Here is a 15,770-nt window from a genome sequence, read left to right on the forward strand (position 1 = left end):
AAATACAACGTAGTGAACTGGAATTATCCTTTATCAAAAATTGACTATAATTACTTTTTGGAAATTTATTAAAAAATATTGTCACCTACATTTTATTATTAAAAAATATTCAAAGTTTTTGAAATAGAAAATCTTTTTAAAAATTGAAAATATAAAATCTTTCTTTTAAACGCCATTTTTTATTTATAAATAGTTAGCTTTTTTGTTATAAATTCATAAAATAGTTTCGAGTCCAATCGAAAGAAACATTTGGGGGGGGGTCGAATAAGAAAAAAAGGGTGCGTTTTTTGAAAAAATGAACCAATTTAAAAAATTTCTTTTTACCTTTTTTGCAAAAATTTAATTGAATTTTGACCTTTAAATGTCTTTTTGACATATTGTTGAGGGTACATATTCTGTTAATCTGTTGATAGCGTAGGTGCGCATTTTCTGCAGCGCGCCTGGACCAACCCCACCATTGAAATTTTCATGGTGTGTCTATAAAAGCTTTCGTAGTTACGATTTTATCTTGAGTTCTGTTACGAATCCTTCGTCAATGTTGACTAAGATATTTAAATTTTTCATTATAACAATAGAACGTGATTATAATATTAGCAAGTGTCTTTTTACAAAAGAGTGCAATTTTTTCGCCTCAAGGAAAATTTGTTGAGGTGCGATCACAGTGCTTTTAATAAAATTGGTTTTACGGAGATTTATTTTCTTCAGTGTCACATATTCTGCTTTGATGATTTTCTTGCAGTTTTTTTGAAACTCTTGTTTTAATTTTCATTTTTTTTCATTTCTATTCGCAAAATTTTTTGGAAAAAAATTTTTCAAAATGATTTTTATTTTATAGACAAATTTTGTTGTAAAAAAATTTTTTTAAAATGATTTTTATTTTATAAATAAATTTTTTTGACTCTAATTTCATATTTTTTGTTTTCTTATTTTTATTGCCTAATTTTTTTGGTTTTTTCTTTTCCCTCTTTTCGTTATTTTCAATTTTTTTAACTAATTAAATTTTTTTCAATACAAAAATAATTTTCTACAAAATATTTTTTATTAAATATAAGATATATTTCTTTAAAGTTTTATTTATTTATTTATTATAGTAAACAGGCTTGCAAAATAAAATTTTATTAATTAATTATCGTTTTTGAAAAAATCACGCGAAATATATTTTTAAAAAACTTTAGTATTAACTTTTTGATATTCGAATTTAAAAAGAAAAAAAGAATTCTCCCTTCAAAGTTAATAAGGCTTTAAAAAATGGATAATTTTGTTGTTATTATTTAGTGGGTAAAAATTACATTCATGTTATTGGCAGATATCCAATTATGAACAATTTTTTCCACTTTATTGAAATAAATTTTAAAAGTAAACGTGGAAAATTTTCTATTAGGTATATTTTATTTTTTTCTAATCATTTTCATATTTAATTTTAATACAAACAGTATAATTTTTTTTATACTCTTAAGAATATAAAAAATAAAAATCTAATAAAAAAAAATTTACAGATAATTTTTTTTAAATGTTTATAATTTTCTGTCTCGAAAGTTAAAAATTTTTTTTTTTAAGATTAAATGAAAAATTAATTCTATCACGATGCAAAATTTAATTAATTTAATGGAAAAAACATAATTATTCCTTTTAATTGAAATTGTGAGAAATACAATGTATTTTTGTAAAGTAAATTAATAATTCAAACAAAATTAAATTTTAATTACAATCTTCAAATGACTTTACTTGACATTAACATAAAAAAAAGTTTCGACTTTTCTTCAAAAAAATAAAATATCAATAAATAATAATAAAAAATTTATTTAAACAAAAGTTATTTAGAAAATAAATAAATTTTCATAAATAATTTACTAAATATATTTACGGATAAATAATTTATTTATATAAAAAAAATTTAATTGACAAAAATTAACAACAATAAGTATAAAATAAAAATGTTGAAATTTAGTTTAATTTAATTTTTTAACAACAAAATTAAATTTTTTTTTCACAAACTTGGGCTTTGAAAATAGTGACGTTTCTTTGTACGAATTAAATTTTTCTTTGTTTTGATCACATATCCTATTGATGCAATAATCAGTTTGTGAAGTCAAAGGATGACGTTTGTGTGGCTCAAGAGACTTTCCGAATCTAAGAGTAAAGAAAACTTTTTCCCTAATGCACACAGTGCTATTTTTCTGTTCACTTTCTGTTTCAAAACATATCTCATAAATCCCATAAAATTTTATTTGCAACAATACAAACAAATTTTCTTGCTTAATGAAAAAAAATATATTTTTTTAATTTTCTTTCTTTATTAACAATTTTATAAAATTTTTACTGAAATTTTATGTTAAAAAATAAATTATTGTCATGTGAAAATTTTACAAGATCGTTAAAAAGAAAATAAATTTAATAAATATAATGCTGAATTATAAACATAATATATAATATGTTATTAAATATTTTTCATACTAATGTGTAAAAAATAAATTCAACCTACAATTTCAATTTCAATTTCAATTTAGAATTCTTTCTCATAAAGTTAAAATGTGTCTTAAAAATATTGTGCGAATAAACTATGAAAACGTTGGTTATGATTTTATTAATTTGAAAACATAATTACTTTCTTATTACTTTTGCTTTGGTAATAATCATTACATTTTTTATAGATGGGAAATAAAAGACGTTTTGCATGTATATTATTATTTAACTGAAACAGAAAAGGAAATGTGATTTTTTTTAAAATAATTAAATTTATAATATTTTTGATAAAAATCAGTTTATATATTCATAGAATTTTTCTAAAAAGTTATTTCAAATGTAGAATAATTTTTTCTGTTTCAAAATTTTGTTCCTTAAAATATTATAAGAATTCATAATTTTTGATTTTTTCAATTTTTAGCCCATATACTTTTTTTAAATAAATAAAATATTTAGCTTTTGTTTAGCTTAAAGTTAATGAAGTTTGATTTTTTTTTTGACCTATTATTATTCATTAATTTTTGTTTAGTTAGTTTTTTAAAAATTGTACTTTCAGACAAGAAAAGAGAAATAATAGGAGGTAAAGAAGAAATGAATTTAAACATGCGAGGAAAACACGGTGCGGTAGTAACGAAGAATTCGTACAGTCTGACAGGTGTAACATGGTCCCTTATCTTCATGTTGGTTTTTTGTTTCGCCGGTTGCGCTGCAGGTAGGACGAAAAATCTCTTATTTATTTAAAGTTAATGAAACAAATTGAATTTTTTTTTCTTTATCAATTAATCAATTATTTTTCAATTCATTAATAAAGTTTATTTAAACAATTCGCTATTTATTTTTCTAAACAAAAATAATTGAATGAAGGTACTTCATCATATTAGAAGGCGTGAAAATTTTTGCGGATTTTATATTAAATCTGTATGTTAAGCTCATCCAGTGAGAATATTTAGTTAATTTTGTTAAAATAAGTACACAGAAAATGAAAAGGCATTAAAATAAGCTGCAACGCTTATTATTTTAATCCAATTTTGCTTATTTTAATACCAAAATGGATTAAAATAAGAAAAATTGGATTAAAATAATAAGCGTTGCAGCTTATTTTAATGCCTTTTAATTTTCTGTGTACTATTGACTGTGTCCTATTTTTTTCTGCGACAGAAAGAGAGAAAGAGAAAATGATAATTTAGGAAACTTAAGCTTAATCTAATTTTAGGAGATTCCAAAATCCGTTACGTTATTTAGGAAACTTAAGCTTATTCTCCAAGATACAGGAATTTGGTACCTTTAATTTTGAACCGAGTTTCGTTACTTTGATGAAAAATAGCTGACGGGTGCCAATGAAAAATAGACCTGTAACGAAACAGATGCCAAGGTTGAAATAGACTGCTGTATGAAGAACTTAACTATTCTGATGATAGGTTACACACTGATGACGCAAGTTTCAGATTAGCGGAGTTTTTCAGAATAATAAAGGCAAATTCAGATACTACCGTCGGTAATTTAAGATCTTCTGTGGAAATTTTTAGATGAAGAACGGATTCAAATTCTTTCTAATCTTCTAATTGCTTAAAAAAAATGCAAAATTGTCTTTGAATCCGATTCGTTTAGATTTCTCTGTTAATATTATTTTCTAGAAAATGAAGAATAACATAGATTTTATTGCATATTAGTTAAATGTTCTTATATTTATAATAAAGGTAAAGGGTCTAAAGCATGTAAAAAACATTTACATTTTGCAATTAATTAAAGTGCAATCTAGGATACACTCAAAACATTTTACTCGGCTTCTTATTCGTTAAAAGACCATTCCAATCTTATTCCGGAATGGAAATTAGAATGTACAGCACGACTCATTACTACATGTTTCTTCAAAACGATTGAAATCACTTTTCCTGTAATTGCAATGGGACGTTGCTAGTTAAAATTGAAACTCTCTATAAATATACAAAAACAAAATACGTAGCACACGAAGAGAATTATTCGGTAATAGAATTTATTTTTTAAATCAATAAAAATGTTTTTTTTTGGAAAAAAATGTTTTTTTTAAATAAACAATGTTAAATATTTTGACAATCAAGGAGTTATTATATTTATTGTCACCAAAATATTTAAGAAATCTAATTAAATAGTAAATCGTTTAACAAATTTTTTTCTGATTTACAATCAGGTTGAATGAGTTTTTTTTTGCACTGGTTCACCAATTCCCATGGGCACCTGTTGATTATTGGTCGAAGAGTATCTGAACAAGGAAAAGCGCTCAGCCTTTGATAACGAAAAAAAAGTCTTTAAAAGAAAATTGAATACCTTCCACAGAGGGCACAACTTCATAATCTGCATTCATCATTTCTTGTGCCTAATAAAATCCATTTTCAGTCGCTATAATATTAAAAAAAATTATAATAAATCTATTTTCTTTTGCAAAAAAAAAAAAAATTTATCCCTTTAAAAATGACGAAGAGGAAAATGTGATTCTATTACAAATTTTTTTTAAATTAGAATTTTTTTATTTAAATTCAATGAAATAAAATAATAAGATAAATTTTTATTGAATATAAGCCACTTAAAAATTATTAAACATTTTATTAAAAGTTCAAGTGCTCGACAGTTAAAAAGAAACTTTTTTTTAAATAACAGTGAGCTTACAAACTTTTACGAAGCAATTACTAATTGATAATAGGTTGAAAAATTTCTACGTGGGTCGAGGTGGATTGAATATACACATTCAATACAGAGAAAAAAATTAAGAAATAATATTTTAGCGTTTAAATTGTGGCGAAATAATTAATTAATAATAATAATTTATTTCTATTTGAGTTTCAGGTTCTTGTTTGAGCTATGGACATTCTTGTTGGGGCGGTGAGTAATTTTATTTAGTGATTCTCTCCACTGCACGCATAAAATTTTTAATTTCTCCCAAAAAGAAAAATTTTCATTTGTACTATAATTTTGTTAAAAAATTCTAATCTACTTTTCAAACTTTTCAAATTTGATTTATGCTACATTTTATTTAAAAAAAAAAAATTAATTACAGCCCACGGTAAGCGAAGTGGAAATAATTTTGGATCAAGTAACTTACGAATGAATGAAGACAATAAAAATATTGTTCTACCTTTGGTAAACGATCAATGGATGTTGTCTCCCTTGATTAATAAACGTCATCCGATGCCGTCATCTGGAAAATATCGAGTTAGGTGGATGAATATATTGAAAGGAAAAAGTTTACCTTCTCGCGATTGGGATAGCAACGAATCAATTGCATCAAAAGAAGAAAATGATATTACGAGGTAATAGATGGAGAATTTTTTTTTTCAGTCAAAACATTTATAAATAAAAGAAGAATTGTGATTCATAATCGTACAAGTAAAATTTTTGTTATACAATAATTATTATTAAATATTTCAAAAATTAATAATTGATAAATAAAAATTATAAAAAAATAAAAACATTTTTCAGGAATATAAATTATAGATTGCCAAGTGAGAAAAATGAGAGATTTTTAAAGAACACAGAGAGCAATGAGGAATCAAAGGAATCGGAAGGATTTTTACACGAGTCGACGGAACCATTTGTCAATGATGATAGTAGCGAAGAAATTATTTTGCTTCCTAAAAATCGGGAAACAAATGACAATTCAAGACAATTTAGATTCATGAAAATAATGGTAATTATATAATTTTTTTTCTTAAAAATTATATTTCAGTGATAATTATTAAAAAAATTAATAAATAATAACAGTGCTTTTTACTTTTTTTTCAGCGTAATACGAATGCTAATTTGAAATAGAACATAAATTAGTCGTCTTATTCTAATAAGTAGAGGCTAAATAATTCTCATTGGAAAAGGGGAGGAAAAAAATTGTTTTTCTTTATTTTTTTTTAAAAAGAGTACTGATTTTTGCATATATTAAAAAAAATTCGATTTTACGTGCCAAATTGAATAAAATGGACAAACAAATTAACTTGTAGAATCATATTGAGAAAAAATAACTCTCTTGGGACTGATACTTAAGAATCTTTCAAATATAAAAATATAAATAATTGCGCGAGGAGAGAATTTATTATTAAAAAAAAAAAAAAATCTCTAAATGCACGTACTATCAAATATATAAGAAATTTCACTATACTCTAGTTTTGTAAAATAATTTCCTATTATTCTCATTTCAAAACAAAAAAAAATATTGTTGTTTCTCCAATTTTTTCTTTTATTTAAAATCTTGTTTATAAATTGTAATAAAAATTTTCGTCAATTTTTTGCCGAATGAATAAAATAAAAAACAAATTGCTGTTATTGTTGAATAAATAAAAAATTAAGAAGATTTAATTATTTTCTATTTTACGTTCTCTTGTAAATGATTATTTTTATTTATTAATGCAGAAATTTTTATTATAAAAAATTTTAATTTTCATATAATTAATTTTTTTTGAGAAATCTACAAATTGTTTTATATATTAAATATATATTATAGCCCTAAACTAGGGTATTCGTTATATTATAAATAAAAAAAATATATACATATATAATATATTTATATTGTTGAAAATTGTATTTTTATTTTCATTATAAATAATATGTATTGTCATTAATAATGTCTGATATTTATAAATTATTTATTATTTTTTTTTTCATCTAAAAATTCGTATTATATTTGTAATAAAAAAATTGAAAAATTATAAATTTAATGTGCATTTTTGAAAAAAAATTGTTAATTGCGACCTGTGTGAAGTACATATATATATATATATTTATAAGTTGGATTAATTATGAATAACAATTTATTATAAATTATTATACATGTATAATGCGCAACTTGTTACAATTAATATTGAAATTATTTGTATGTCGAACATTTTCTCTTCTTAAAAAAAAATTTCTACGTCACACTCAATAAGCATATATAAATAAAGCATTCGAATGAACAAAATGAAGAAGAAGATTCTCTCTTTTTACCTGTTTTCTTTTTTTAATTTGCTATTTTATAATTTCAAAGAAATTAAATAAGTTTTCAAAAAAAAATTATCATTCAAGTATTTACTGTATAATTAATATAGATTTGATGAGATTTGATTTATTTTATATTATTTTGATATTTCTTTTTTAAATTAAGTATTTTATAGTTTTTATTAACAAAAATAAGTTTCTACTAAAACGTTCGTATTTTGAATATAAAATGAACTAAAAGTAAAATTTTCATAATTATCTTCTGATGGAAAAAGAAATTTATTTCGTGAAAATGATACCGACTGCCGGAAATTTATGTACCAAAAGAGTAAAAAAATGTGATTTCTACATTAGCGACTATGAAAACCCAATATTATCAGCTAACGATAACTTTAAATATCAATGTTTTTTTAAAAAAAGAAATCATGTATTCATAATTACATAAATTTAAATTACAACATAACTTATACTTTATTACAGTTATTTAATTTTATTTATTATTTTGATTGTTAATTTTTACATAATTAAATAAATTAATTTTGAATTTATTATTATCAATTTTTGATTATTGTTTATAAATTAAATAATTATATAAAATATTTTTAATTGACAGATATAATTTGTTTTCTTACAAATGATATATAAATATCCTAATCAGAAAGTAAAACGACAAAAAAAAGAGTTTTCCTTTTTTTGTCGTGTCACTTTTTTTTACTTCGACCAATCTCAATCATTTGAAAAAAATATCCCGGTCCTAGGGTAAGCGTCTTTTTTGACATAGAACAAGAAATGATCGTGAAACACATTATTTTTCTAAACCACCACCACCACCCGCGGCTCCATATGGTCCCTTACACATACAAGAAAAGTCAAGAGAAAAGCCTCTCTTTCTCTATATATATAAAATAATGAAATCCATTATATCCGGAGGCTGGGCGATAACGGAGTGACTCCATAAATGAAAGTTGTGAGCCTTGCAATTTTGTTCTCGTGGGAAAAAGAAGAAGAAGAAGAAGGTATTACCCAATGGGCGGAGGGGTGGTTGGATAAATCTCGTGCAAAACCTACTTATAGATATTATCACACATGATACGTGACGGGTTCAAAGAACCAAAAACTTGGACAGCCCGAGACATTATTTTTCACAGTGTATAGGCACCCAATATATATATATATATATATATATCGAGAAGTGGAAAAAATCGTTCAATCAATTGCTGGGGGCTTATCATTTCACATTTATCTAAAAGATATTATTCTTAAAAGTAATAAAACTTAATTTATTGAAATGGTCATTTTTTAAAATTCGTCTTCGTATGTACGAGAGAAGGGACTCTACGTCAAAAAAATTTTAGGTTATGTTTGTGATTTCGGAGTAAAAATACTCTCAGAGAATCATAACTTTTAATTTTGGTTTTACCTAATTAAAAAAGAACTTTTTATCATGGTAAAACTATCACTAAACATAACCTAAATTTTTTTTGACGTAGGGTCCCTTCTCTTCTGGAACGTTCAATATTACCGTTATAGTATAGTAAAGTGCTGTTAAAATTGGTGTTTGAGGCATTATTTCATTATATACTTTTTAAGACAGCAACATCAGCATTATGTGTAGGAATTTTGTATCTTTGTATATGTGAAACTCAGAAATTGCACTGTTCTCGCTCTGTTTCTTTCATCTCAGCTGATCCTATATCACCACTTGACTCTTACATATCAGACCTCTCAATTTTCGCCAAATAGACATATTTCCTGGATCACCAACATCATATATCAATATACTGCATTGCTGCGAAGGTCGCGTTTTACACGCGAAATCAATATTTTTTTCTTCAAATTTATTTAATAAAATCATTTCTTCTACTTAATTCAAAAAATTAAATTTATTTTTAATAAATTCCGAGATTCATTCCATTTCTTTTAAAATTAGATCTTTTGAAAAAGTCGTTGAAAATATGCATCTATGGACATATTATATAGCCTTCTGTAATTGAGACAATCATTGATTAATGATTAGTCATTTAGGGCATTTGAATGCGACCCATCTAACAAAGGAATTATTTAATAATAAATTTAAACCGTCCATTAACAATGATATTCATTGGCATATGAATTCAAGTTATTAGCCATAGATGAAAAATTGTTAATAAAATTTTATTAAATTTTTTTTTGGGTAATAATTATAAAATAATAATATAAATAATAATATTTTGATTATAAAAATTATTTTCCATTATTTTTACAGTTAATTATTCTAATCATTGCTGTGTAATCAACTAATATTGGATTTATAAATTTGATAATTAGATGGTCTTGCTGATAATAAATAATCATTACACTATTTTCATCTTTTATATTGTTTTAGTTTTTTGTATTCTATTAACAAGTTTAACTCTTATAATTATCGACGTTTTTGGATTCTTTTATTGAACTTTCTATTTAATTAACGCAACACGCGCTTAGCACTTTAGACGATTGATAAAGAGCATATAGAATAAAAGAAACATATGAAAAAGGAATACTTTTAGTTTTTGTTAGTTAAATAATAATTTGAAATAATAAATAATTAATTTAACGGAAGAAATCAAATTAATGGTGACAGCGGTGGGATTATTATAAAATAACGTAATATTATATAAAATTAACAATAAAAATTAAAATATATTTAAAAAAAAAACATTTTTGATTCCCCCACCCCATTTCGAGTTATCGTCTAACGTGTTAACCATGTTGACATTCAGCAAGAAGGATATAGTTTCCTCGGAAAGTTTCTCTCGTATTTATTTAAAAGTTATACACATGTCTAGAATTTCGCGGATTCATTTAGAAAGTAAACACTTTGCCAATTAAATTTTTAAGCAAATTGCTCTCGAGCAGTAACATTGGCCGAATGTTTTTCTTCCATCGCCTTTAATGAGAATTGACTCCTGAGAAACTGTGGAGAATCCAATAATTAAGTGCGATTTAAAGGTGCTGCTTTACAATTTTTTTTTTTATATTTATTTTCCATATTTTAAAAATTAACAAATATAATTAAATTTTTTGAAATGTTAATTAACAAATTAAATTTTTATTCAAATTTTAATCGTAAGTCTAAAAGGGTTTTTTTGAAAATAATTTAAGGGAATTTCAAAAAAAGTTTGGTTTTATGTAAAAGTTGAGAACACTCTGTGAAGAGAGGGGAGAAATAGAAAGTTATTGGCTTGTTGCGTGCCATCTCCATTTTCCATTTGCGACGCGCGCAGCGTTCTCAACTTTACTCGATGTTTCGGAAACTTCACAATTAATCAATTTCATTAAAAAAAAACTTGAATAAAATAAATTATCAATTATAAACATATTTCATTAGAATCGAAAATTTACACTAACTTATGAAAATAAAATTATCGCGAAAATTTTTGAACATACTGCGAAAGTGAAATATTTCGAAATCATAGCGGTTAGAAATAATTAATTCTATGCTTGATTCGATTAAATGTGTCCATCAAGACAATCACATTAAAGAACATAGTTACAAACAATTATAATGTTGGCAGTCACCTGGAATCTAAAATTTTATATTTAAATTTGCAAAAAAAGAACTTTTAAATCATCTAAGTAATAGTTTTAAATATGAAAATTTTAATTTTTTAAAATCATTTTTAATCATATTTCAAATCAATTGAAAAAAATGTATGAGTTAATTTCAATTTTCGATGAAAATGTAAAACCGAATATTATTTTAAAATTATAACAAAAATACAAATTTCGAGGGAAAAAAATTTTTTTTTTATATGACATATACAATTTAACGTTGATGAAAAAATTTTTCTAATTAAATCATTCAAAATTTCAATTAATTAATATCTTGTTTGCAATGTAACTATGGGACATATATATATTGTAGTTTATGAATCGGAACCGTTGACGAAAGCCTCCGGTGTTTTGAAACAAAATAAATTCAGTTTGGTCCATACCGAGGAGCTTGTCAATGAACTACTACACTGCATTTTCATGTACATACATACACACATACAGGTTTATAAAAAAAATCAATTTATCACCTCGCTGTCCGAATTGATTCTTTTTCGTTATATTCTCATAAAAAAAATAAAAATCAATGAATTAATTACGTGTTCAGTAATAATTTTTTTTATCACGTAAAATTTTCCATTTCACTATAAATTGATTTGATTTTTAAAAAATTTAATATTCTATTGGAATGTCTATATTATTTCATTCCGTTGATTGTTTTTTTTGAAATTCAACATGGCGGAACAAATATGGCGGGCAAAAATAAAAAAATTAAACTCATATAAAAATCGAGGATTTTTGAGGTCACTGATTATGAATCCGATGTCAGTTTTTCAAAATTCAAAATGGCGGAAAAATTGAACTAATTATTATTTTATTGAACTGTAATCTATTAAATATTTATTTATTTCCAATTGAGTTATATTATTCCATATTATAATGAGATGAGAAAAGAAAATTAATGTTTTTCCTCGAGTGAAAGTTGGAAAGCTTCTCTTTGCAATTGAGTATATGATGTAATTTTATTTTATGCAGAGTCATAGAATTTGAAGAGCAACATGAAAGAAAAAATTTTATGAGCTTGAGACGTATATGAAGGAGTATAGTAACTCGAGCTTGAGACATGGCATATACGCACTAAATAATTGCCCTTTATAAAATAGAATAATGGCTTTTTTCTTCATGGCCATTGACAAGCATTCAGCTAAACAGTAATAATAATAATAATGACAAAAATAATAATAATAATCACCAATAAAAAAATAAATGTAATTATTTGTTTCAAATATAAAAAAATTTGTTTATGTACTTTTTGATAGTAAAAGCGCAACTACCTGGGATACGGTGCGTGCGTAGCATTTTGGTAAACTGGACAAATTTACTAAATTTTTATTTATCGTCGATTCGTGATTTAAAATTTTTTGATAATACAAAATATATTTTACAGTAAAAAAACATGTTGCAATGATAAAAATAAAATAATTTTTTAATATAATAATATTGTGAAGAATAGTTTTGAAGAAGAGTTTTGAAAATGTACATTTTTTCACAATTAAATATCTTGAAAAAGAAAGTTGAGGAATAAGGAAAAAAATAAAGAAAAGAGATGAGTAAAATGTTCACGTGCAGACTTTTGCGGATGGTCCATTTCTCTCTGTACCGGAAGAGCGAACCTTCCGAGCTTTTAAAGACTAACTTGTGCGCAAGCACAGGTGCAAGTTCCAGGGTATAAAGCGTGGAAGCACGAGCTCACGGTGCGCACTTTGTTGTGTATCATTTGTCGTTGAAGTCACGCTAAGATCCGATCCATTTATCTCTTTGTATATTTCTTCCGCTACTTCTTCCTCAAATTGTGAAACCCTCAATTAACTTCACTTTGGGATTTTTCACCTCACACATTTCTTCTCCAGTTTCTTCTTATTCAACGAAAGGTGAGTCGTTTTTCTCCTTTTTTTTCATATTTCCCTCCAAAATAAAGTTCTTCAATTTTTTTTTTTAAATAAAAAAGTTAATGTAAAAATTATTAATTTTTTTAAGAACAATGATTTTTTTTATTTAATTAAATAATTTTTAATTTAATAAATAAATTTCGTTAAAAAAATATTTAATAAAAAAATAATAAATAATTTAAATAAATAAAAAAAAATCATTTGAAATTAAAATCAATTAACATTATTTATAACTAAAAAATTATTATTAACTAACGAATTATTTTTTATAATTTTTAAAAGTAAATAAACAATTAATTATAAGTAGCTAATTTTGAAATGATAATTTTTAGCGAATAATTATTTGCGGGAAATGTAATTATGGAAAGTAGGTGATTAGAATTAATAATTACCATGCGTAAATCAAGTTAATAATAATTAACAGCTTGATATAAATGAAATAACAGAAAAAAAGATTATAAACAATAAAAATTTTATGTAGTTTAAATATAAAGGTATAAATAAATAAAACTATAAAGAAATTAAAAATATTTGAATTAATTTTGAAAAATCATAGTTTTTCAAATTGTAATTTAGAAAACAGTATAATTTTTTTTTTTAATTAAAGGAAAGAAGAGAGAAAAAATTATTGAATTACAATTAAACTTTTGTTTTTTAAAAAAATTAAATAATTAAATTTTAAATCTTGATTAAAATTGAATGATGTAGAGTTGAAATTACTAAAAAAAAATTTTTTTTAAACCGTTTCATCTAATTGAAATTATTAACGTTTTTTTTAAATTGAATTTTAGAGATAATTATTTTTAAATTAAAATTAAAAAAAAAAATTCCATTCATATTGAGAGATGAAAAATCTCATTAAAATCGTATAATATTTAGATATAAATACAAAGATTCAAGTGAATTTTAATTTTTCACTTCCGCTCGAAAATTGTACATGGGTATGGGGGACAAAATTATTGCTTTGTTAAATCTAGCAATTTCGGTAAATGCTGGATTGTAAAAGCTGCAGTTAATGAGAATTACAATAGCAGGTTTTATTGCACATATATTAATTATGCAAAGGCAATTAACCTAAAGTGCAGAATTTCTTTAGAAAAAAAATTTTTTTTTCTTTCTCTTTTTGCTGATCCCTTTTTTTGTTTCCAAAACCTATATATAATCCGCAAAATGTTACTTTACTCAATTGCTTCGCACTAAAATTAAAAAATCATAAAGTCAAAAATTAAATATTCATTTTCATATATACGTGTGGATTCCCTGAATTTTATTACATTGCTTCAATTCTTTAAATAGAGCGCGGGAAATTTAAATTCATATAATTACGATGTGTGAAAAATTCATTAAAAAAATTTATTCATAATATTAAGTTATAATTTTAATTATAATTGAATTGAGTGACAAATGCACAGATTGATTGTTAGATTATAAATTAAATATTTAATTAATTAACAATAATGGATAGACAGATAGATATAATATAGTTTTGTGTTAATTGCAAATTAAATAATAAATATCACCTCATTAATCATGAAAATTATAATTCGAAAATATTACTTAAAATTAATATTGTCAAACAAAATAATTAACTTAAATATAATCGATAATAATATTATTAGCTCAAACAATAATCAGGTTTTCATATACGTATTCTATATATGTATACCTATATATACATACAATAATGAATGGAAAAACAAGTCATAGTCCGTTCCTCTAATTACAGAATTGTTCTCTGTTCGCTTTAATTACAAGACAATTAATTGCACTTAATTTTCGAGTAGGATGAAATAATTTAATTTGCATTAAAACAAAAAAAAAAAAATTGTCTTGCACAGTGCGCTAAAATATATTATCTCTTTCTCTCTTTTTCTCTTCTCTGTAGTGAAAAGTGAACACAAAGCCAAAAGTAAATACGACAAAAATGAACTATTCATTTGCTTTTGTTTTTTCATGTGGTGACAAATTTTTTTTTCCTCCCCTTGTGCAATAAAGTTTCTTCTTGTGTAGAGCTTGCCTAGCTTCACAATTATCATGATTTTAAACTCGCTTAATCACCAAGCTGGTAAAAATTAAATATCACCCGAGAGCTTTCATTCCGTATTTGCTTCTCTTTTCTCTTTCGTTTTCACGCCATTTTTTTCAAACACAAATTGAATATTAATTTCCTTCTTCCAAATACCGCGTGTGCGGGTCACATAGAATATTAATTTTAAATTAATTAAAATGATATAGATTAAAAAATTTAATAATAATAATTCGACAGTTAATTTTAATAATGATAGAACAACCAATATTATATTTAATCTCTAAATTTCAAATCATACCGACAATTACATCGATTTTAATTTTTAATCGATCCAATTTGTTTCTAAAAGAACATAACCTCAAAAAAAAGAATAGCCATGATCCTTTTTGGTAATTTTGAGGTTATGTCTTCGGGATTATTTTTAATAACATTTTTCATTTTGCTTTAGTAATTTAATTTTTTTCTGTTATATTTTTCTAAGAATCTAAAAACATGTGTATCATATTTAGAGATCGTAAAAAAAATATAATGAATCTTATTTCTATAAAAATCAAATTAATATCGTACTAAAATAAAATTACCCACATTATATATAGGTAAAAAAATGTTATTCTCCATCACCGACTTGTGATATATTTTCAATATTTTTCAATATAAAACAACACTTTAAAATATACATTAATTAATACGACAAATAATTATCGTTAGGCAAGAATTTTACATATATACATAAAAGGAGGGGAAAAAAAATGTTCTTTTTCTTTCAATATTGTGCGCTATACTCTAATTGTGTACTACATTTTTCGTTAATTGGTTTGCATGAAGTATTCGATTTTTATTTAAAAAATAAAAAATAAATTCGGTTTCTATTTTAACGG

At 23.9% G+C, this 15,770-nt stretch overlaps 2 protein-coding genes across 3 annotated transcripts in view; both read left to right on the plus strand.

Annotated features, from left to right (window-relative positions):
* Positions 1-516: 516 nt before the first annotated feature.
* On the plus strand, positions 517-6,852 carry LOC127280449 (uncharacterized). Of its 2 annotated transcripts, none has more exons than XM_051303422.1 (6): positions 517-650; positions 3,020-3,175; positions 5,278-5,319; positions 5,495-5,747; positions 5,917-6,124; positions 6,220-6,852. In XM_051303422.1, exons 2-6 carry the CDS (start codon positions 3,055-3,057, stop codon positions 6,244-6,246), a joined length of 651 nt encoding a protein of 216 aa, XP_051159379.1. In that variant the 5' UTR covers positions 517-650; positions 3,020-3,054; the 3' UTR covers positions 6,247-6,852. The 2 variants fall into 2 exon arrangements, with proteins under 2 accessions (XP_051159379.1, XP_051159380.1); XM_051303423.1 differs by having other exon boundaries at positions 5,284-5,319; positions 6,220-6,851.
* Positions 6,853-12,655: 5,803 nt separating this feature from the next.
* The window catches only part of LOC127280471 (calexcitin-2), a 34,792-nt gene continuing 31,677 nt past the window's right edge, over positions 12,656-15,770 (plus strand). Inside the window, exon 1 of the mRNA XM_051303472.1 lies at positions 12,656-12,845. The gene's annotated coding sequence lies outside the window, so the exon portion shown is untranslated. The remainder of the gene's footprint in view (positions 12,846-15,770) is intronic.

Source organism: Leptopilina boulardi, unplaced genomic scaffold, assembly GCF_019393585.1.
Source record: "Leptopilina boulardi isolate dan_hultmark-lab unplaced genomic scaffold, ZJU_Lbou_2.1 LbouV2_248, whole genome shotgun sequence".
NCBI classification, from domain to species: domain Eukaryota; kingdom Metazoa; phylum Arthropoda; class Insecta; order Hymenoptera; family Figitidae; genus Leptopilina; species Leptopilina boulardi.